Genomic DNA, 25,590 nt, shown 5'->3' on the forward strand with positions numbered 1-25,590 from the left:
AAAGCTAGAAGTACATGTAGAGCACACAGAATAAAACACAAAAATCGAGATAAGTGAACATCAAAATAGTTCTAAAGAATAAGGGAGCATAGGCATGTTAGTAGTGTAGGTAGATTTTGAGAAGCATGGAAGTTTTAAGAGATGCAGTATCCTGATAGGGACATGGGTAGTTTATTCCAGGTTTCAACAATTCTGAGCAAGATAAAATGTTTCCGAAAGTCATGGGTGTTGTGCTGCTTTTTTGATTTTATAAACATGTTGTGGCTGTTTGGTAAGAAGCTTGCTTCCCAACCACATGGTTCTAGGTTCAGTCCCACTGCGTGACACCTTGGGCAAGTGTTTTTTACTTTAGCCTCAGGCTGACCAAAGCTTTGTGAGTGGATTTGGTAGACAGAAACTGAAAGAAGCTCATCATGAGTGTGTGTGTGTGTGTGTTTGTTCCCCACCACTGCTTGACAATCGGTAGTAGTGTGTTTACGTCACCACAACTTAGAGGTTTGGAAAAGAGACAGTTAGAATAAGTACGAGGCTTCAAAATTGAACAAGTCTTAGGGTCAGTTTGTTTAACTAAAACCCTTGAAGGTGGTGCCCCAGTATGGCTGCAGTCAAATGACTGAAAAAAATAAAAGATGGTGGTTGTGGTATGGAATTCAAAAAGGTGACCAAACTTATTGGAAAGATGGTGGATAATCTTATGGGTTTCTACCAAGGCAGTTTCTGGATGTTGGAACTTTAATGTGTTGATACCAGTTTGAAATTGGTAACTTCTTTTTATTTACTAATGGCATTTTGTAATAGTCTTGATGGCAGTATTTGTGGTGGTCATGGTAAGAATAGCAGAGTTAACAATGATACCTATATGCATATAAGAGACAACATATTAAAAAAAAGAATCAATATTTGTCACACACTAAAACCATGTTCAGGGAATTATATGTGAATTACTATACTGGACTGTTAACCTGGGCTCACCACCACACAATATATAAAAGAAGAGAGTATTTAATCCTTCTGTTACCAAATTCCTGCTGAAATATACAGTCTGTTTCAATTAATTTTGAAAATAATTAAAAATTTTAGTAAAATAATTTAGATCTTATTAAAATGGTGCTTGGAACACAAATTAACATGAAATTTTGATGAAGTCTTTTTATTTTATTTTATTTTTTTAACTAAGATTCACTTTAAAACATGAATTTTGTACCAAAGAACCAGGAGTGACTTCAGGTTGGTTGGTTCCAAAACAGTTAAAATTATATGAGCTTACCATAAACAGCATAAGTGAATACGAAAAACAGATGATTGGTATCTGGCGAGTCCAAAATGGGATGTATGGTTCATCCATCTAAGAGAATAGTCAAAAAGAAGAAAATAAATTTTAAAAGAGATTTAATAATTGTTTGGTTTGCATTCCAAAAAGAAAAATTATTGCAAAATGTTTTTATACATAACTGAAACTCAGTGGCTGTCAAGCCAACAAGGAAACTTCTAAATTCTGTCCTGTATGTAAAAAAAGGGACAAGCTTTCATTCTTCAACAAACAACCACTGCTGGCTCCTCCCTACTACTCCAGCATATTTTATCTCCTCTCTACCATGTCCTTCAACATTTTCTTTTATGAGCCAGTGAGGAAGCCTCTATGTCATTATTCAATCTGCTAGAAAAAGCAGCCTAGAGTAACTAACTAACTGACCCTCTGTCAGTTACAATGAGTGTTCAATTTGATCTGATCAACAGAATTTTCTGCACATGAAATTAACCTAGAAGTGATTGAACACTCTACAGACACGTATAGGCGTAGGAGTGGCTGTGTGGTAAGTAGCTTGCTTACCAATCACATGGTTCCAGGTTCAGTCCCACTGCATGGCACCTTAGGCAAGTGTCTTCTACAATAGCCTCGGGCCGACCAAAGCTTTGTGAGTGGATTTGTTAGACGGAAACTGAAAGAAGCCCGTCGTATATATGTATGTATATATATATGTGTGTGTGTGTGTGTGTGTATGTGTGTGTGTGTGTGTGTATATGTTTGTTGGTCTGTGTTTGTCTCCCCAACATCACTTGACAACTGATGCTGGTGTTTTTATGTCCCTGTAACTTAATGGTTCAGCAAAAGATACCAACAGAATAAGTACTAGGCTTACAAAGAATAAGTTTTGGGGTCGATTTGCTCGACTAAAGGTGGTGCTCCAGCATAGCCACAGTCAAATGACTGAAACAAGTAAAAGAGTAAAAAGTGTAAAGAGTATACCTTTAATGTAGTTCTTAGGGAGATTCAGCATGACAACAGAATGTGGCAAGGCCGATTCTTTGAAATACAAGTATTACAGCCCAAAACTCTCAGAAATCACACCCTACTGTCTTTAAAAAACTGTAAGACACATTAGATAATGTAGTTTTAGATACACTATTTGTGGGATGGTCATGGCTGGAATTCCTTTGATAATAAATCTGCTTGATTATTGCCAACCTAGAGCTAAATAATAACATACAAGATTCATATATTTTTCTACCTAGGTCCACCTCAACTCACTTTATGTACATGCACTCCTCTTCCACTTTTCATTCCATTTGGGGTTCATGCCCTGGACTCTAGCTTAACATCTTTCTTCCTTCCTGTACAAAATTACAAGCCTCTGGAGGTTGCTTAAAATCAACATATCAAGTTCGTTGAGAAGGAGAGCAAGGGCTTTGAGCATTGAATTCCTTTCTCAGACTAGTTTTGAAAACAAAAACAAAACATATGTAGTTGCCTGACTTGCTTAAGAGATGATTGTTTGAGGTTAGTAATTCAGATATTGCTGTTTCATAGAGTAGAGGCCATTGAAGAGATGTTTGAAGAAAGAAAGAACAGATTAAAAAGAGAGCAAGAGAGAATAAGAGAGGGAAAGGAGAAAGACAGAAACAGAACGATGGACATGGCAATATTAATAGGGAAAAAGAAAAGTAAAGACAAACCACACTATTTAATACTTTCCAATTTAAATTAAGGTGATGAAATTTTCATAAATCAAATATCCTTTCTTTAAAGAAAAAAGGCAAAAAGAAAAACAAGTTGCACTCTAATTACCTGTGAAATTGGATCTCTTCTATATTTTTTATCATTGGCCATCTTAGCTAGATATTCTGGGCGAGGCGGTTCCTGAAATTATAAGACAGCATTTGCTTGGAATTGAGCCTTTTTTTAATATTTGTTGAACATTTTCATTAATCAGAAAATATAACCATGTAAAAATTAATTTTACAAAATGCTTGTTTTATTATCATTGTTCCATGCTACTTTGGATGGAATATTCTTGTTGAATTGATGCAACTACTGAAGGGGTGTGGTCTAATTGGTTAGGTTGTTGGGCTTATGATTGTAAGGTTGTGGCAGGGCTGGATTAAAACCCATAGAGGCCCTAAGCACTTAAAAGATTTTGATGTCGTCATATTTATGTAATTCAAAATACGAACAATAATAAACCATAAACTAAATTTTTATTTTTCAAAATGGAACAAAACTAACAGTAAGATAGAAAATAATGTTTATTTTCGTACACTTTCATATTTTCTCTTACTTTTTTTAATAGCAAAGTATTTGATCAGATCCTCACTATGACACCATGAATACTTTGAAATTATATTTATGATCATATAAACCACTTTGAACATTATTTTAGCAAGGTTAAAGTGATTTCTTTTGTGTCCTAAACCATTTACCATTTCTGCGGTGCCTTCCTTCCCTTGATGCTCTCAGCATATGCCTATTTTGCTTAATGATTAATCCAGCACTGGGTTGTGGGTTTGATTCCCAGACCCAACAGCTTGAACACTTCATTTCACTTTACTCCAGTCTACTCAGCTAAAAATGAGTGCCAGTAGTAACCATGGGTAAACTTTATATTGAACTGGGTTCATGTGAAAAAAGCATTCAAGTGAGGTCGTTGCCAGTGCTGCAGGACTGGCTTCTGTGCAGGTGGCACATAATAAGCACCATTTGAGCGTGGCTGTTGCCAGTACTGCCTGACTGGCCCTCGTGCTGGTGGCACGTAAAAGCACCCACTACACTCTCAGAGTGGTTGGCGTTAGGAAGGGCATCCAGCTGTAGGAACTCTGCCAGATCAGATTGGAGCCTGGTGCAGCCACCTGGTTCGCCAGACCTCAGTCAAATCGTCCAATCCATGCTAGCATGGAAAGCGAATGTTAAACAATGATGATGATGATGTTCCTATCTAAAGAGAACCTTCAATGAGAGCAATAACGATTGCCCAATATTTTAATATTAGCTACAGACAAGCTATAATGATGGTCATGTTGCTCCACTGGCCTCAACTTGCTGTTCTTACAATTGGGTATGTCTTTTTTGTTGAAGACCATTCAGCCATCTTGTGAGAATAAATCTTTTTTCAATCAGTCACAAAAAACTGGGATTCAAGCCAGTTTGGCTGCTCAGTTATTTTAGCATTTACTTACTTACATCCCAAGGAACAACACCATTTTCTCTCTCCACTTTGAGACATTAAATGTTTAGACTTTAAACTCCTCGTGGAAACTGAGCTTATTGAGCTCTCTCCTATAAACTAATTATTGCTGAATCAAACACTGATACAGACCATCACTAGTTTCCTTAGATTCAGGATTTTATCCGAGCTGGTCAAATACTATTTAGGAATTTAGAGAAACATTTTTCACTATATATGCTTTTCTCATTATATATGCTCAAGAAAACTTGTCCTCCTTAGCAGAAATCTTAATGCCACCATCCCTGCTGAGGAGAATTGGTCGTGAAGAGCCCTGTGCAAGTGCCACGTAAAAAGTGTCCATGCCAGTGTTACATAAAAAGCACCCAGCACACACTGTAAAATGGTTGGCATTAGAAAGGGCATCCAACCATAGAAACTACACCAAATCAGAATGGAATCTGGTGCAGCTCTCCTGCTTACCAGCTCTGGTCAAACCATCCAACCTGTGCCAGCATGGAAAATGGATATTAAAGGACGATGATGATGATGTTCTACATTTAGGCATGATGGTTGTGCAGATATTTTAGCCATGAGATACAATGTGCCATTAAATATTATGAAATTTAAGAATGTTGAACTACCAATTACTCTTATTACAGCAATTTCATTTTAAGTAGCCTTGAACAAATCTCGTTATTTTGTTTGGTCCAGTTTGCTTGACTGATGAAGTCAAAAAAGAAACAAAAAAAAACTTTCTCTCCAAGAAAAATATAGAGGATACAAGAAAAAAATTAAAAAATGTGAGCAATAAGTGAAATATGAACCAAAGCTCCCAATAGACATGTCCAAGCATTAATCAACTAAACTGCTAGAACTCCCAATGTATTTAGCCTCAAAGATGTGTTCATATTTCATATGAGATCAGCTTTTATCTCATTCAATCCCAAAATCCAGCTATCTTAATCCTGTGGTCCAATCTTTTTTGCCAGTCTGAGTTATTAGTGGGGGGCCAACCCTTATTTAGTCAAATTCTTATCATTGTCATTTTCACACACCCCTTTTTCTACTCTCTTATAATGTCTACTTGTAACTAATGTCTGCATTAACTTTTAAAATAGGCAAATATATATTTTTGATCAATGCTAACTTAATAGGGTAATTAAATATATCTTTATTGAATAAAATATTTCAGAATACTATTGAAATTTAATTAAAAAAAAAAGTGGGGCACCTCCTCCTCTTGATAATGAAGGTTCCATTTCCATTGAATGACAGCTTGCTTTCTTTTCCAAAATTCTAAAAATAATGTACCTGAAAGAATAGTCAATTGAAAAAATATCAAAACAAGAGAAGCCAGAGGTAACCAAGAGAAATTTTAGCTGGAGAAGAACAGTTATAGAAAGAAACTGTATTGAAGAAGAATGCAGATGATTATATTTATATGATGCTGAAAAACAAGTCAAGAGATGGGAGAATATATCTAGTTATTATATATATGGAAATGACACAACTTTTAGATGGCACAGTTGACCTAGATGGATAAATAACTAAATAGGATCTTCAAGGAAAGAACAATTTACTGCAGCAGACAACAGCCTACTGCAGCAGACAACAACCTACTGCAGCAGACAACAACCTACTGCAGCAGACAACAGCTTAGTGCAGTAGACAACAACCTACTGCAGCAGACAACAGCCTACTGCAGCAGACAACAGCCTAGTGCAGTAGACAACAGCCTACTGCAGCAGACAACAGCCTACTGTAGCAGACAACAGCCTACTGCAGTAGACAACAGCCCACTGCAGTAGACAAAAACCTACTGCAGCAGACAGCAGCCTACTGCAGTAGACGACAGCCTACTGCAGCAGACAACAGCCTACTGCAGCAGACAACAGCCTACTGCAGCAGACAACAGCCTACTGCAGCAGGCAACAGCTTACTGCAGCAGACAACAGTCTACTGCAGCAGACAACAGCCTACTGCAGCAGACAAAAACCTACTGCAGCAGACAGCAGCCTACTGCAGTAGACGACAGCCTACTGCAGCAGACGACAGCCTACTGCAGCAGACAACAGCCTACTGCAGCAGACAACAGCTACTGCAGCAGACAACAGCCTACTGCAGCAGACAACAGCCTACTGCTGCAGACAACAGCCTACTGCAGCAGACAACAGCTTACTGCAGCAGACAACAGTCTACTGCAGCAGACAACAGCCTACTGCAGTAGACAACAGCCTACTGCAGCAGACAACAGTCTACTGCAGCAGACAACAGCCTACTGCAGTAGACAACAGCCTACTGCAGTAGAGAAAAACCTACTACAGTAGACGACAGCCTACTGCAGCAGACAAAAGATTATTGCAGAAAACAATAGTCTACAAGAGTACACAACAGCCTATTGGAATATTGGATATGAATGATATTCGTTCACAACATACACACTACACACAGACACGGATATATATATATATATATATATAGGCATAGGAGTGGCTGTGTAGTAAGTAGCTTGCTTACCAACCACATGGTTCCAGGTTCAATCCCACTGCATGGCACCTTGGGCAAGTGTCTTCTACTATAGCCTCGAGGCGACCAAAGCCTTGTGAGTGGATTTGGTAGACGGAAACTGAAAGAAGCCAGTCGTGTGTATATGTATATATATATATATATATATATATATATATATATATATATATATATATATATATATATATGCACAGGCGACGTAGTCAGTCCACCTGTGCATACCTTCCCTCTTATGACACTTGTGAAGACCTGTTGAGGCAGAGGCAAGTGTGTGACACTTGTGAAGACCTGTTGAGGCAGAGGCAAGTGTGTGACACTTGTGGAGACCTGTTGAGGCAAGTGTGTGACACTTGTGAAGACCTGTTGAGGCAAGTGAAAATCAAACCAAATCAAAATAGATGAACATCAATGGAATTTGTATCTTTGTGGTTCCAGTACCGGTGGCACACAAAAAACCATCCGATCGTGGCCGTTCGCCAGCCACATCTGGCACCTGTGTCGGTGGCACATAAAAACACCATCCGAAGACCCGGCGACGTAGTCAGTCCACCTGTGCATACCTTCCTACTTATGACACTTGTGAAGACCTGTTGAGGCAAGTGTGTGACACTTGTGTAGACCTGTTGAGGCAAGTGAAAATCAAATCAAATCAAATCAAATCAAACCAAATCAAAATAGATGAACATCAATGGAATTTGTATCTTTGTGGTACCAGTACCGGTGGCACACAAGAAAACCATCCGAACGTGGCCGTAGCCAGTACCGGATCGACTGGCCTCTGTGATGTGGGCACATAACAAACACCATCCGATCGTGGCCGTCCGCCAGCCTCATCTGGCACCTGTGTCGGTGGCACATAAAAACACCAACCGAAGACCCGGCAAGACTAGTCAGGCCATAACCCGTGGCCCCTACTTGGGACGTAGTCAGTCCACCTGTGCATACCTTCCTTCCTTCTTGTGACACTTGTGAAGACCTGTTGAGGCAAGTGAAAATCAAATCAAATCAAATCAAATCAAAATAGATGAACATCAATGGAATTTGTATCTTTGTGGTACCAGTGCCGGTGGCACACAAGAAAACCATCCGAACGTGACCGTAGCCAGTACCGCATCGACTGGCCTCCGTGCTGTGGGCACGCAACAAACACCATCCGATCGTGGCCGTTCGCCAGCCTCATCTGGCACCTGTGTCGGTGGCACATAAAAACACCATCCGAAGACCCGGCAAGACTAGTCAGGCCATAACCCGTGGCCCCTACCTGGGACGTAGTCAGTCCACCTGTGCATACCTTCCTTCTTGTGACACTTGTGAAGACCTGTTGAGGCAAGTGAAAATCAAATCAAATCAAAACAAATCAAAATAGATGAACATAAATGGAATTTGTATCTTTGTGGTACCAGTGCTGGTGGCACACAAGAAAATCATCCGAACGTGGCCGTAGCCAGTACCGCATCGACTGGCCTCCGTGCTTTGGGGACGTAACAAACACCATCCGATCGTGGCCGTCCGCCAGCCTCATCTGGCACCTGTGTCGGTGGCACATAAAAACACCATCCGAGCGTGGCCGTCTGCCAGCCTCGTCTGGCACCTGTGTCGGTGGCACATAAAAACACCATCCGAGCGTGGCCGTTCGCCAGCCTCGTCTGGCACCTGTGTCGGTGGCACATAAAATCACCCACTACACTCTCGGAGTGGTTGGCGTTAGGAAGGGCATCCAGCTGTAGAAACACTGCCAGATCTGACTGGCCTGGTGCAGCCTTCAGGCTCCCCAGACCCCAGTTGAACTGTCCAACCCATGCTAGCATGGAAAACGGACGCTAAATGATGATGATGATGATGATATGTATGTATGTGTGTTTATAAGTTTGTGTGTCTCTGTTTGTCCCCCACAACATCACTTGACAACTGATGCTGGTGTGTTTACATCCCCATAACTTAGTGGTTCGGCAAAAGAGACCAATAGAATAAGTACTAGGCTTACAAAGAATAAGTCCTGGGGTCGATTTGCTCGACTAAAAGGCGGAGCTCCAGGATGGCCACACTCAAATGACTGAAACAAGTAAAAGAGTAAAGAGAATATAACAGGTTTCTTTCAGTTTCCACCTCATAAGTTCACCCACAAGGCCTGATACAATGGTAGAAGACATTTCCTCAAGTAACCAAGCAGTGGAACAGAACCTGAAACCATGTGGTTGGGAAGGAAACCTCTTTACCATACAACCATTCCTGCAACACAATTTAAAAAAAAAATATACTTTTAGAAATAAAAATATAGTTTTCAATCATTAAAACTTACCCCAGAAAGACATGAAAATTGCAAAAAATACAGTTGCTCCGTTGTCTACAATAGCACTGACCCTAGAATGGGAGCAAGCTTCAGAGAGATTCCAATATGGACATCGATGATCACATAGAGGGCACATAGTGATGTTAGTGCTTTGACAGATTTCATTACTGGAAAAAAATAAACAAAAATAAATCAATCAACTATGATTGACGTGTTTAGTTATTTAATAAAATGTCAAGATTTCAAACTACCATAAATCCTCGAGTATAGTCCGCCCTTGAGTATAATATGCAGGGGATTTTTAGGGGACTGTACCTCTGAAAAACCTAAACCTTGTGTATAATACGCACCCCTTCTCTAACTTGAGTCATGTGTAATTAAGCCAGCAGGACCTAGTTGAACAAACACTTCAGCGCATGCGTAATACAATAATGGTGATGTTCTTAACTGTTATATGGGAATGTAAATATGTTTGCAAATTGTTTTTGTTACATGTTATTCTGTGTTCTGAATACTTTTATTTTAATAAATGTTGCTTACTGCAAGTTATGAGTGATTCTTTTATGACTTCATTGCTTTCAGGCTTAGCTTAAGGTATTTTCGCGCCCGACATCACAAAATGCATCTGAATAAACATTGCCGGACAGCAAATAGAGACTCGGACATTGCTTAGAAAATATTTTTTATTTTCAACCTCGTATATAGTACGCACTAGTGATTTTGACCTTTAAATTTTGGGAAAAAAATGAGGATTATACTTGAGGATTTATGGCAATCAAAAAAGAGAAAATTTAAGATTTTAATAAATAATCAATTGACAAAATAAAGGACATTCACATTAAGTTGCATATAAAGATTACCCTTCTATCATTAATAATTAAAATATAGTTAATTTTTAATGTAAATTTTACTAAGAGCAGACATTAAGTTTTTAAGAAGAAAATTCAGAGAGTACAGTTAAATATATACATATTTGAATGATTATAAAATATTTTTCGTTTTGAGCAAAATGAATGGCAATTAGATATTTTAGAAGTATTATTTTTTCAAGTAAATCTTTTCTGATTTGTTTTGATATAGCACCGAGTATTCACATCTGTTTTGATTATCTCCTTTTATATGTAGTAACTGTGCATGCAATCTAAGCACTCTAGTTTCCCCTTTTTAATCTCACTGTGTTTTGTAATTCCCAATAGGAGAAATGTAGCTATTATAAAAACTGACTGTGTAGGACAGTGATTCTTAATTGGGATCTATATGGTCCCCGAGGGCCCATATAAAATTGGGGGGGGGTGCAACAAAATAGTAAATTGAGGATCCACAATAGTACTTTAAGGGGGCCCCTGAAAATATTTTGCTTTAGATGTATGTATTGAGATGTATTGCAAGAAACAGCCAGGTTTCTTTCTCAAATATTTTACATAGCTCCAGCTACACGAGCTAATGTGTGAAAAGCAAGATAGGAATTTTGAAAGAAAGCATCTATAAGACTAGTTTTTAACCCTTTCATTACCAACCCGGCTGAAACTGGCTCTGACTCTGAGTACAAATGTTTTGCTTTCATAAGTTTTGAATTAAAATCTTCCACCAAACCTTAGTCACAATTTATATTCCTAACACTAACTGAATGATAATGAAGTTATTTTACTAAATTCTTTGTTATATTTAGAGTAATTCAAAGAAACACAGAGCATCTCAAAATAAATACAGTAACAAAAGGGTTAAATGATAGTCAATAGACACCTAGTTACGTGTTTAACCCTTTTATTACCAACCCGGCTGAAACTGGCTCTGGCTCAGAGTACAAGTGTCTTGTTTTCATAAGTTTTGAATTAAAATCTTCCACCAAACCTTAGTCACAATCTATGTTCCTAACACTAACTGAATGATAATGAAGTTATTTTAGTAAATTCTTTGTTATATTTAAAGTAATCGAAACAAACATAGAGCATCTCAAAATAAATACAGTAATGAAAGGGTTAAATACTGAATGGCTATGGGGGTCCACCAGAATAAAATAGTAATCAAAGGGGTCCATAGATAAAAAAATGGTTGAGAACCTCTTGTCTAGGAAATGAGTAAACCCATCCTAATGCAAAATGACACTTTCCAATTTTCTTACAGCAGCAAAAAAGCTCCTTAAACTATGATCAAAGCAACCTGTTTCAGAGAAAGGCTTCTCTAAAATAAAAATTTGTATACAACAGAAAAGCTGTTGGTCCTATGAGACAACTTCTCTACTGCTGCTGTTGTAATACACACACCTATTGGAGCTGTTTCTCCTCTTTCTCTATCTGTCTGTCTCAAATCTCCCTCTCTCTGTTTGTCTTTTTTCTGTCTCTCTGTTTCTCTCTCTATCTGTCTCTCTTAGTAGCTGGTGATAAGGAAGACATCCAGTAATAAAATCACAGATAAATGAAATATGCAGAACAAAGAATTCATGTCTGTTATTGACATGTCCAACTTACACCAGCTTAGAGCCAAAGAAGCATTTATATGGTTACTTGATCTGACCTCATGTTACTTTCAGTAGTTTTGTACGGGCTACAATGTGTCAGCTGGACTTCTGTTGCACTACAGAAACTGGAAGTCTTTCAGGATCATGTAATGCAATTTATTACTAACACCAAACTTTCAGACCATGTCATAGTTGAAGATCTAAGACAAATAACAAAATTACCATCAATCGTCCGTGTCATCAAAAATAAATTACTCAGGTTGTTTGACCACACTATGAAAATAGTTTGTGGCATCAGCAAGATCTGTTTAGAAGGTATGGTTAATGGAAAGGGAAACAGAGGTTGGCAACCTAAGAGCTGGAGAGATAACATCATAGCATGGACAGGGTTTGATATAGTTTCCCTGAGTGCTCTTGCCAAAGAACGAATACTAAACAGGCAACTATCTCATGTTGGTGTGCATTCTGCTGCAGACAGAGATAGCAAGAAATAATGATGATGACCTGACCTGCTAGAAAAAGCAGTAAAATATCCCACATACTGTACCATTTAGTTGTAAAAAGGAGGGGCATGCTTGACAATGTAGTTATTGATATACTAAAAGAAGGGATGGCCATGGTTGCAATATCTTTGAAACAGGTTTGTAAAGGTAGTGAACTGGTAGTGTTACTAAAGCATTGGATAGAAAGTCTTATAGTATTTGTTGTGGCTTTCTGTGATCTGAGTTCAAATCCTACCAAGGGATGACTTTGCCTTACACCCTTTCAGAATCGTTAAATACCATTTGAGTACTGGAGCTATTTCTCCTCTTTCTCTATCTGTCTGTCTATCTCTCTCTCTCTCTCTCCACACACACAATCTGTCTCTGTTTCTGTGTCTCTCTTTGACTCTGTCAGTTGGGCTGTCTGTTTGTCTCACTCTGAATGAGCTAATTTAAAGAGTCCAAAGAGGGAGTGTTCAGACAGCAGCCCAACCAATTCTTCTGCCACCAGTCGGTGAACTTACAAAGTAAAGAAATAGGTCTGTTCAATCAGAGCTTACTCAGGGCTAAACAACAAAAACAATAACAAAACATTATAACAAGATGACGATAATAATGATAATGGTGATGACAACGATGATTATACAAAGCCAATACAATTCATTAACAAGAACAATAATTCAAGAAAACGAAGGTACTTTTACCTGACATAATTATCTCTCATAATGATTAATCCGTAGATCGTTATACCAAAACCAACAATTGCAGCTGGAATCAACATGAGGGTGTAAAATCCAAGCCAGGCAAAATAAATTCCTACCTTCTCACCAAAATATTCTCTGAAAACAGAAACGGTATATTATTTTTAAAAAAGCTTTTGATAAGGCAAAAAACAAACAAACAAACATACAAAGCTAATAATGATGGTTTCAATTAAATTGTTATCTTTTATTTGTTTCAGTCATTAGACTGTGACCATGCTGGGGCACAGCCTTGAAGAATTTTTTTAGCTCAACGAATTGACCCTAATATATTTTTTTTTTATCAAAGCCTGGGACTTACACTATCAGTTTCTTTTTGCTGAACCACTAAGTTACGGGATGTGTGATAAACACAAACACAAAGACGCACATACATACAATGGGCTTCCACACAGTTTCCATTGACCAAATTTACTCACAAAACATTGGTCAGCCAAGGGCTATAGTGGAAGACACTTGCCTAAAGTGCCACACAGTGGGATTGAACATGAAACCATATGGTTGCAAAGCAAGCTTCTTGACCACATAGCCATGCTATGTATACATGTGCATACATGTGTATGTGGAGAGGTAGCACTTCAAGGTCATCAGAGTTTGAACCATCTGGCAGCCCTCTAATTCTTTTCAGGAACGGTATACCATGGACTACATTGGTGAATTTGCCCTTTTGTTTTTTGCAAGATGGTAGTATGTGGTTTAGTGGTAATTTGGTTGCTATTTCCAGCAGGTTTACTGACCTCATAGAGACTTCCTCACTGACTCAAGTCATAAAATTATATTGTTGTAAAGTGTAGGTTTTTTTCTTCTACCAAATGGTAGTCGTTTTGTGAATATTCTATGCTAAATTTATCTTAACCTGTTAGAGTTCAGACAACTCTCTCAAATGTAATGCTTATTTATTCACATAGTTTTGAGTTAATCATGTTTTATCTTGTAGCTTTAAAATTTTGACGATGTCATAATTTATTTTTAGAATAATATTGTAGGGTAGTGTGAGAGGTAAGATCCGGCCTTATGGCCAGTTTAAATGCTAAAGAGTTGAAATATCTGTTAACATAACTTCATTTCAGATTTCAAAACTTACTTTATTCACATGGTTTTAATGGTTAAAATGTCAGAAAAGGCAGCAAGACTTACTTTATGTAGTGCAATGGTTGAAATTTGAGAAACTGACTCCAATGCCCCCAGTTGTCATACAGATCTTTTCGAATATTAGGTTTTGTCTCTTTTTTCCAGTGGCCCTGGAACAAAATGTACACACACATTTTAAATGGTGAACATATAAAGTTAAATTTACAAAATATGATAAAGTAATCTTGATCTCCAACTTAATGTTGAGGTTGTGTTAGAACATAGAAAACTGTGTTATTTATCTTGATTTCCTCAAGGTTATTATGCAGTGGAGGCACATGACTTAGTGGTTAAGGTGTTGGACTCATGATCGTAAGATTGTGGTTTCAATTCTTGGACCAGGCGATGCATTGTGTTCTTGAGCAAAACACTTCATTTCACATTGCTCTAGTCCACTCAGCTGTAGAAATGAATACCACCAGTACCTTAGTGGTTAGGGTGTTGGATTCACAACTGTAAACTTGTGGTTTTGATCTCTGGACTGGACAATCCATTGTGTTCTTGAGTAAAACACTTCATTTCATGTTGCTCCAGTCCACTCAGCTGTAGAAATGAGTTAAGCCCGGAGAGGAATGGGCTCCGCCAGACTTTCTCAGCCAAGATATGCTGCATGGCTGCAGTGCCCCAATGACCCCAAAGGGGTTAAGGGACTTGTTAACTTGTCAAATAACACAGTATCCATGTTAAGTTGGAGATCAAGATTACCTTTTGGTATAAATATTGCTTTTGTTGCAGTTAATTATTTTAAAACATAAAATTTATAATTTTTTTAAAGAAAGGAAACCCCTTTCCCTTCATAACCCTTTTTAGGGCCTCTTAAATTAGTGGGAAAGATGGGAGGAAGTTATTGATAGACAAGAGAGCTGAAGAACAATTGCAACAAAATGGATTCCACTAAATGCATTCAAAGACAAGGTGGTGCTGATGGTCTTGAACCAAATGACAGATTAAGTCTACCACCAATAAATAGAAATGGCTCATTTGACATGCTTCCATACAGTTTCTGCTTACCAAATTTCACTCATATGACTTAGCTCAAAACAAAATTTGGTTAGAAAACCAAGGTTCTGCACCAAGAGACTGAACTGAAAACCATGTAGTTATAAAATAATCTTCTAAACCACAGAATCATACCAGCACCCAAATGGTTGTATTGAGTTTGTATAATATCCTCTCAGTTGGGAATTGCTTGGTGAACTCATTAGTGGTGGTGCCACATAAAAAAGCACCAAGTACACTCTGTAAAATGGCTGGCATTAGGAAGGGTTTCCAGCTGCAGAAACCATGCCAAAGTAGACACTGGAGCTTGGTGTGGCCCTCTGACTTGCTAGCTCATACTGAATCATCTAACCCATGCCAGCATGGAGAATGGATGTTAAATGAAGATGGCAATGATGATGATGATGATGATGAATTTCCTACATGAACAAACACTATTTTTCTCCATACTAACAAACATTTATTTTTTGTCTTCATATTTATTGTACAAGAAAGTTTAATTACCCAACAAACAATTATTTGATCAAATCATCTGAATACATCCCTAGAATGAGATAGTTGTGAAGTGAACTGCTTAACCACAGAGCCATAGCTACACCCCATGGTTGTATTCAGCTTATATTTTATCTTTCCCACACTAACAAACACTATTGTACCCCATATTAATTTATTTTTTATCTAAAGTTTAGAAGAAAGTATTGCAATCCAAAAATAAATATATAAAAAAAACCCAAAACTGAAATTCAAACTGATAATAAAAGTATTGTTTTGCAGGTGTTTTGTAAGTAGTGTTGTTGTTGTTGCTGTTGTTTATAATCCTAGGTCATCCTTTATCAAGAAGACATATTTTCAGAGGTATTCCCATCATGACCATTCTACCTAATTTTAAGATGGTACAGAGGTGGCTTCAGGTAAATGAAATTTGGTTACTATTTCTAGTAAGTCAAGTGTCTATGTAGGGGCTTCCTTCACTGACACAGGCGAAGAGATGTTGCTGACACTGTTTAACCCCAAGTCAGTCACAATCAGAAATGTTCCAGCTTTGACCATCCCTTCCTTTTTTTCTCATACATAATAAATGCAGGGTAATATTATCTAATGTCCTTCTTTATTAAGGCAGTTATTTTTAGCAGACTGAGTATTTGTTGGTTGTGCAAATAGGTGTTGCTGATGTTTAATTCCAGGTTACTCTGATAGCAGTTATATGATCAAAAGGCATCCCAACTCTGACCACCCTATCTGTTGTTAGACCTATATTATCTAATATGTCATTTTATTTTTTAAAACAGTAAGGTTGGGGAGTGAGAATGATTTCAGAGGAAAGTTTGGTTGCTATTTCTAGCAGGTCGAGCAACCATGTAAATTCTCCCAGATTGACCGTTTTGCAAATAGAGATTGCAAAATAGATTTCAGTCTAAGCAGTATTACACTCTTGGTGCTAATGCCCTGATATCACTGAAAGAAACCAAATACACTAAACACACATCACAGAAGCAGTGGCATATTTAAATTTTGTAAGATTTCCTACAACCAGTTTCCTCACTGAAATAATTTTGCTTTTGACTCCACATACTGATACCTTCCTGGCTCCAGGCCAACTTTTATGTGAGGTATGATAGGAGAAAGCAGTAGCTATTGGTCTATTTCTTTTAAATTGAAGGGAACCAATCTGCCCCAGGATACATTTCAATGCTTTCCAAATTAACCCTTTTCTTTTTTTATTTGTTGAAATAAAATACCTTAGTTTCAATTATTTTTGAAAATAATCAAGAATCTAGTAAAATAACTTTATCATCATTACAGTGGCATTTGTTTACAATTTACAATTAATGTATGGAAGCCTCTGAATACAGCGGTATAACATTATTGGGGTATCATCATCATCACCCAGTGTTTTAAATCCGGGTTTTGTCCCCATTAATGGGGGTGGCCGGATCTACTTCAATGCCATAGCAACCAAGGTAGGCAGGTACAGCCCACCCCAACCTTTGGGCTGGCTGCTGTCCATTCTCCTTTGCTATCATGAGGCTGTTTTTGGAGATGGATATACCAATTTTACATATTAAATACATTCCTGTATTTAGGGGCTATTTAAGCAATGTGTTCATGGATGATTAAGGGATTAGATGAGTGCTGATGAAGGGGCATATACATCCATTACCCTTTTTTCATTTTCGATCTCATTGTACGTTTACATCTGACAGCTCGGATACAAAATGTTGTAACAAAAATCTGTGCTGGCTATAATTTCTATAGAACGTCTTTCGTTTCTTTCATTTTTCTTTTATCTGTTTCAGTCATTTGACTGCGGCCATGCTGGAGCACTGCCTTTAGTCGAGCAAATCGACCCCAGGACTTATTCTTTGTAAGCCTAGTACTTATTCTATCAGTCTCTCTTGTTGAACCGCTAAGTGACAGGGATGTAAACACACCAGCATCGGTTGTCAAGCGATGTTGGGGGGGACAAACAGAGACACACACACACACATATATATATATATATATATATATACACACACACATATATATATATGATGGGCTTCTTTTAGTTTCCGTCTACCAAATCCACTCACAAGGCTTTGGTCAGCCCAAGGTTATAGTGGAAGACACTTGCCCAAGGTGCCATGCAGTGGGACTGAACCCGGAACCATGTGGTTGGTAAGCAAGCTACTTACCACACAGCCACTCCTTTGCTATTATGCAAAAGTGTCATAAGTCCAAAATGTTGCTTTTTCAGAAAACGAAAAAAATAGTTTCGCCATTCCATTTCTTTTCACATTAGCAACAGTATCAGCTTAACAAAATACTTTGTTGGGTGCATAAAATCGTAACTCCATGCATGTATGATATTTTCAGTCAGAAATATTTTTGCAAAACCGTCATATGTGGGACTTACTACACTTCTGAAAAATGCTAAACCGTTGTACTAAACTTTGACAATTTTCATATCTCAGCATCTGAAGCAGCTGGAGATACAATAGTTTGACTAAAAGAACCAGCTATTGCAAGCAAAATTAAATATTGCAAAAAAAAAAAAAAAAAAGCATTTGGCCAAATTTGGACATACGACAGCTTAACATAATAGCAACACTATATTTCACTAAACACTTCCAGATTATTGATTATTTTGAAGAGTAACTGAAACTTAGACATATGTATTTCATTAAAAATATATTGCCAAAACAGATGATTTTTATACTTACTTCGTGTAACGGGAAAGCAGAAACATAATATCCATCACTTATCATTTTCTTTATACCTGCAAGAGAGGAGATAATTACATTTTTTTTATATTTCTTCATAAGTATATCACATTTCATGTCTAGTTTATCATTTCATTTATTTCTATTTTTCTGCATTTTTATCTTTTATTTCTATTTAAACAGCAGTGGTTTGGTGGGATTAATTGAAATAGTAAACACAATATTTTGCAGTAGTATTTAGTTACAGTTCCTTATATTCTGAGTTCAAATCCTGACAAAGTTTACTTTAATTTCATCTTTCATCAATCTGAGGAAGACGAAACAAAAATGGATAAAAAAAGATAAAGCTCTCTCCTGAATCATATAGACAGATAAAAGCTAGTTTCCTGGTCCATCACAGGAATACTCATTTTTACCAGCTGTCGGGACAGGAGCAATATGAAATGAAATGTGTTCAAGAATACCTCATACTGCATAGTCCAGGAATTGAAACCATAATCTTAATGATGATGAATCCAGCACCCTAACCACTAAGTCATGTACCTCCACTGGGAAGAAACAAAAACTGCTAAAAATAAGTACCAGACAAGTACTGGAATCAGTATACCATATTTCCCAGCATGCAATTTGATGCATAAATTAAACATGAAGTGTAAACATTTAAATATCATCACTATCTTTCCAAGACCTGCTGCATTTTACAGGAAATTTTTGGTCGTCTGAAATTGTATTGGTGCATAAATTGATCTGCCATTTTTGACTGTAAATTTTGGTCTGAAAAATTCAACTCATGCTAGAAAATAACAGTAATAGACTTCTTCTTCTCCAAGAATTTGTGGACTCTTGCCTGTGGTATATATCATGGATTTATATTGAAGGGTAGTGAGGTAATTGAAATAGGAAAACACAAAGGTTACATCCCTCTTAGTTCTGCTTTTTATTCTTCTGAAGGCGATATTATAAGTACTAATTAAATAACATATTATAAGTACTAATTAGTAACATCACTAGGTGAGACAAGCTGACACTGAATTAGCTTCGCTGACTCACAGATGACGGTCATTTAGAGAATGCATGGGCTAAGATTACGTGCCTTCATTGGTCAGTTAAAGTTGAGACAGTGTCATGTGACAACTTGATAGGGCTGCCTGCTGGAGCCTAGCAGCAGGTATTTAAAGGGAAAAAATTTAACAAGTCAGTCAGTTGCCCGCTGACACTTGATGCTACATTGAAGAGGCCAAGGAACAGAAGAAAGAAGAAGAAAGAAGACATGCACCCAACACCAGAGCTGAAGACACCTCCGAAAGGATGGGGGGAGGGCTGCCACATCAAAACGGTAGAGGAGTAGGGGCCAAAACCAGATGTGGGTCCTCCTGATGATGTCTTGAGCTAACTGGATCCTATAAAGGAGCTGTTGTGGTAGCAGACCACAAAACACGGTTGAAATTCCTAGTGTTGAATTGGTAGTTTTAGATAGTATGAAAGCCTAATAGAATTTATCCCATCACTCAGCTTTATGAGAGCTATAGTAGAAGACACTTATCCAAGGTATCATGCAGTGGGATTGAACCCAAAACTATGTGGTTGGGAACTAAACTTCTTAACTATACAGCCACACCTGCACTACTGCATTAAGAAGAAAGCAATGTAGATCTTACACACATCTCCTTCCTAACCTAATTGCTTCAGAAGCCAATGCAATTACACCTGCTTGAATTCCACATAAATTAATCCACATATTTACCACAGGAATATGATTCTGCATCTTTATCTCCAAATGAAGTTCTTCTTAAAATGTAATCTACAATTCGGGTTCTCATGCCTTGACTGAAAATTGCTTCATGATTTTCTGGATATGCAAATCTGGAAAAATAAACATTAATTTAATAAAAAAAAAAACAGGAACACGTTTTTATTTTTGAAATCTATAAAAATATTAGATAACTATAAAGGTATATATATGTGTGTGCACATGCATATATGTGCATATAGGTTTGGGCATAGTTATGGTATGTATATATATATATGTATGACACTGAAGCTCTCCAAATTAAACACCAATATCTAAGCATTTTCCAAGCTTAATAAGATTATCTATTAGGAAAACAACCAATATCAATGTAATCTCCACAGGCATAGGAATGGCTGTGTGGTAAGTAGCTTGTTTACCAACCACATGGTTCCAGGTTCAGTCCCACTGCAACTGACTGACTTGGGCAAGTGTCTTCTACAATAGCCTTGGGTTGATCACAGTCTTGTGAGTAGATTTGGTAGATGGAAACTGAAAGAAGCCCATTGTATACATGTATATATATATATGTGTGTGTGTGTGTTTGTCCCCCCAACATCGCTTAACAACTGATGTTGGTGTGTTTACATCACCGTAACTTAGCGGTTCGGCAAAAGAGACCGATAGAATAAGTACTAAGCTTACAAAGAATACGTCCTGGGGTCGATTTGCTCGACTAAAGGTGGTGTTCCAGTATGGCCACAGTCAAATGACTGCAATAAGTAAAAGAGTAAAGAGAGTAAACCATGAATCTAGAAACACTTTCTAGAAACGCTCCCAAGAGCGTTGACAGTGTTGCGTAACTGGAATGTAAAAAGCACCTTTTGAATGTTGGGCTTCATGGGGGCAGTGACAAAGGACCAAGACCTCTGACTATATACCATGCTTGAGAAGACCAGTCAAGCCAAGTGAGATTGTAGTTGTGGTACCAATGCTGTTGTTTCATAACTGGCTCCTATACCATTGGCATGTAAAAAACACCCATTACACTCTCGGAGTGGTTGGCATTAGGATGGGCATCCAGCTGTAGAAATCATGCCAAATCAGACTGGAACCTGATGCAGCTCCCCAGCTTACCAGTTTTCAGTCAAACCATCCAACCCATGCCAGCATGGAAAGCAGATGTTAAATGATAATAATGATGATGATGACTGTCTGGGAATCAATAGTAATCAGAAGGAGCAAAACATCAGTATACTATGTCCATTACAACACCTACCTATTACTTCAAGCAACGACATCAAATTAAACAAATTATAGTTACATTATAAATAACATGCATACACACATGCATACATATATATAACAAAAAAAAACCTTGGCTTTGTTTACATTTACCAGTAAACAAATATCCGGTACCCTATGATTCAGCAATGAATGAGAAGTAATGGAAAGGATACATCTTTCTCACAAAAACCAAGTGTGTTGGCAGCAGCAAGAGCATCCCATGCATAACATAAATCTACCTCAAGAGGTTTCATCTAACCCATATCAGCATAGAAAAACAGATGTAAAAACAATGATGATGATGAACAAGGTTTACAGATACAAGCAAACAACATTCGAGCGAGGTCATTGCCAGTGGTGCTGGACTGGCTCCTGTGCAGGTGGCATGTAAAAAACACCATTTGAGCATGTCCATTGCCAGTACCGCCTGACTGGCCCTCGTGCCAGTGGCACGTAAAAGCAGCCACTGCACTCTCAGAGTGGTTGGCATTAGGAAGGGCATCCAGCTATAGAAACTCTGCCAGATCAGATTGGAGCCTGGTGCAGCCATCTGGTTCGCCAGTCCTCGGTCAAACCGTCCAACCCATGCAAGCATGGAAAGCGGACGTTAAACAATGATGATGATGATGATGTTCCTATCTAAAGATGATGATGATGATGATAAAGAAGAAGAAGACAAAGTACTCAATACTTTAGGCTGTACTGTTGATTATTACCTTTTACTTTTATTTGTTTCAGTCATTGCACTGCAGCCATGCTGGAGCACTGCCTTGAAGCATTTAATCAAACAAATCAACCCCAGTATTTATTTCTCTTTTTTCTCTGGTCCTTATTTTATCAGACTCTTTTGCTGAACTGTTAAATCAGAAGGATGTAAACAAACCAATACTGGTTGTCAAGTGATGAGGGAGACAAACACACACAGAGACACATATGCACGACAGGCTTCCACACATTCTCCATCTATCAAATTCACTCATAAGACATGGTCTGCCTGTGGTTGTTGCAGATGACACTTTCCGACAGACGAAATACTACTAAGCATTTTGCCTGACGTGCTAACATTTCTGTTAGCTTTCTGCCCTTGTAAATAAAGTAATATTCTTTGTTCTAACACAAGCTCCAAGTAAATTGGAGATTAAGATAGCCTTTAAGTACTGGAGATGATTTGCTTAAATAAACCTTTCAAAATCATGCTTCAGCATAAGTGCAGTTCAATGAGTGAATCAACTAAAATATTAAAATATAAAAGATAATATATCAAGTGCATCTTTAGACAGAGACTCTGTAAAAAGTCAGTAACTATTGTCTTTTCACCTCTGATATAGCCATAAAAAGAAAATTACTGGTGGAACACATCGTCCTGAACTTAACATCTATGTATGGATGAGATGTATGTGCGGATTAGATGAGATTTGTTGAGGTAGAATTTCTATGGCAGGATGCTATTACTGTTGCCAAGCTTCACCTGCTTCCAAGAAATTTAATATGTCTCAGAGTTGACCTTAGTGGAATTTGAACTCAGAATGTAAAGCCAGAAGGAACGCTGCTTAGTATTTTGTCCGGTATGCTAACGATAACAGGCACAGGTATGGTTAAGTTCACCTTGGAACCATGTGGTTAGAGGTTCACTCCTGTTGTATGGGTGTTGTTGGCTAGAGTTCTCTATTATAGCCATGGGTTGACTAAAACCTTGTGAGTGAAGTTAGAAGATGGAAACTGAAGAGAAGCTTTTTGTATATATCAAGCATCTTATCAGTACATGCATGTACGAGTGAGTGCATATGTGTATAAGTGTGTCAGGGCTGTGGAGTTGGAGTCGTGAAGTTGGAGTCGTGAAGTCGGAGTCAGAAACAATTAAGGGATAGCTGGAGTCGGAGTTGGTAAAATTATACTGACTCCGACTCACAATGTCTTTATTCTTTAATATAAACCAGTTACAACATATAGGCCTATTCAAAGTACAAGGGTATGCATATGCCTTATGAGATATGTAGACCGTAATCACTTAATTACATAAAGAGGAGTCGGAGTCAGAGGTGCCAATAGTAGAGGAGTCGAAGTTTTTTGTCTTGACTCCACAGCCCTGGTGTGTGTGTGAGTGTGTGTGCATATGAGAGTGTGTGTGTGCATATGAGTGCATACATGCATGAATGTATGAGTGAGTGCATATGTCTGAGTGTGTGTGTGTGTGTGTGTGTGCATGTGTTCATATTTTCCCTCGTTTGCACATAAGTGTGTGTGTGTGAAAGTTTGTGTGTGCATGTTTGTATGCGTGTATGTGTGCATGATCGTGTGCATGCATGTATGCGTGTGTGTACGTGCGCACATGTTTGTGTCTGTGCATGTGTGTGTGTGTGCTCATTAAAATCAAAAGGCTTAACGATCCAAACAAGTGCAGTTGCTTGATTGCAGTTCACTGTGTAAGCCTGTCTGAGCAACTAGACATGTTCTGACAAGTTCTGCACTGATTGTGAACAATAGTCACACCATTACTAAAGAAAAAATTGTCCTTTTATTTGCAGTCTTCTGTGAAAGTGTGTACAGGCTGTGCATTGTGCAGTTAGACCTGGGTTGTTATTACCTTGCTTGGAAACAGGTGAGGATTGGCATCAGGGAAGGCATCCAGCCATAGAAAGCTCTGCTCCAACATAATCTCGTCTGAGCCATACAAGCATGGAAAAGTAGACATTAAATTGATGGTGATGATGATGATGATGATGATGGTGGTGAAGAAGAAGGATGGGATGATGATGGAGTAGAAGGATGAAGAGGAGGTAGGGTAAGAAAAGTAAAGGAAGAGGATGAACAGAGGTGAGGGGGAAGAGTGGGGAGGAGGCAGACAGTTGAGGTGAGGAGGAGGGTTGGAGGCAGAAGAGGAGTGGAAGAGGCAGGGTGGAGGCAGAGGAGAAGGCAGAAGATGAGGTGGGGTAGGTGGAGGAAGAAGATGAGGTGGGGAAGGGGAAGGCAGAAGAGGAGGAAAGCTAATGGAAGCATACACATAAGGCAGACAATTGTATACAATTCATTATTCTCTTTTATATTATATATATTGCGGTGCTTCAGCATGGCCACAGCCCTTGAGCAGAAACTAATAAAAAAAACGATATATATATATATATTATATAAGCCCTGAATACTTACAAATAATCTTTATCACGTGAGAACGGACATTTGTACTCTTTAGGTGTTGCTTTAAACACCTCTTTGTTGTAATCAAATGGAGATTTCAATTTCTCAGACAGTTGTTGCCATAATTTATGCAACTTCTTTATAGGTCCATCACCTTTTACGACCTGCTAAAAAAAAAAAAAAGAAATAATCACAAAAAACAAAAATTTGTCAAAAAAACCCATTAATCCTTTTGTTACCAACTTATTTCTGTTGAAATAAACAGTCTTTGATTCAGTTAAAGTCTCTAAATAAGGAAGAGTTCAGTAATATAAGTTTGTTCATTATTAAGTTGATATTTGGAACATAAATTAATGTGATGCTGTGTCTGGTAGAAGCCCAACATCTCCCTAAAGATCAAGAGTTGTCTTTTCTGCATGCTGGTTTTGCCTGTCCTCCTCCTCTACAGTGCTGATGCCTGGACTATCCGCAAACAAGACCTGAACAAGTTTGAGGTGTTCCAAATGTGGTGTCTTTTGTTAGATCCTTGGGGGGTCTCTACGTGACTGAATCTCAAACAACAACATCCAAGAACAAGGCCAGCAGCAGCAGCCGACCGTTGAAGACCAAGTTTGGCAGTGCAGGCTACAGTGATTTGACACCGGCAGGATGAGCACCAGAAGACTACCACACCAACTTTTTGTCGTGACAGCAACCCATGCACTAAAGAATCCAGTGCAGCGTGCCAGAAAAGACACAAGTGAAATAAATTGAGGAAGACCTGAAGTCATAGTGTCTTGACTTTGAGCATGCTAAGACCAGCATCATAGATGGGAAAGCATGGAATAACAGCATCATAGATGGGAAAGCATGGAATAACAAAGTTTGTCATCCAGCGATACCCAGAGCGATGTATTGGTTGAGAAACAGCCTCCCCCTCTGGTCACCAGGTAGAGACTTTACTTACTGTTATGTTGTGTATGTACATGCTGGGTGTAAAACAGTAACCGATATGGTCGACCAACACTGTTCACTGCCTCTGATAGTTCACACAGTTTTTTATTTATTGAAATCCATGAGTCCACTTTCAGTCATGTAGGGGTGTAAAGGATTCTCCCATAACACTTAACATGAAATTGTAATGGAATGTTATAATTCACATCATTTTAAA

General features: G+C 38.2%; 1 protein-coding gene across 7 annotated transcripts in view; it reads right to left on the reverse strand.

Moving 5' to 3' along the window:
* LOC115220382 (anoctamin-4) overlaps window positions 1–25,590 on the reverse strand; it is a 120,399-nt gene that overhangs the window by 27,006 nt on the left and 67,803 nt on the right. For 5 of the 7 annotated variants that reach the window (XM_036510165.1, XM_036510160.1, XM_036510162.1 and 2 more), the window contains 9 exons: window positions 24,453–24,607; window positions 20,037–20,155; window positions 18,293–18,348; window positions 14,097–14,200; window positions 12,903–13,037; window positions 9,268–9,425; window positions 5,674–5,753; window positions 3,068–3,139; window positions 1,268–1,345 (listed from right to left, as the gene is read on the reverse strand). In XM_036510165.1, the coding sequence (XP_036366058.1) occupies window positions 1,268–1,345; window positions 3,068–3,139; window positions 5,674–5,753; window positions 9,268–9,425; window positions 12,903–13,037; window positions 14,097–14,200; window positions 18,293–18,348; window positions 20,037–20,155; window positions 24,453–24,607 (957 nt within the window). The remainder of the gene's footprint in view (window positions 1–1,267; window positions 1,346–3,067; window positions 3,140–5,673; window positions 5,754–9,267; window positions 9,426–12,902; window positions 13,038–14,096; window positions 14,201–18,292; window positions 18,349–20,036; window positions 20,156–24,452; window positions 24,608–25,590) is intronic. The other 2 variants (XM_036510161.1, XM_036510163.1) reach the window with 1 other exon arrangement.

The sequence above is a fragment of the Octopus sinensis genome, linkage group LG16 (genome assembly GCF_006345805.1).
Source record: "Octopus sinensis linkage group LG16, ASM634580v1, whole genome shotgun sequence".
Classification (NCBI taxonomy): domain Eukaryota; kingdom Metazoa; phylum Mollusca; class Cephalopoda; order Octopoda; family Octopodidae; genus Octopus; species Octopus sinensis.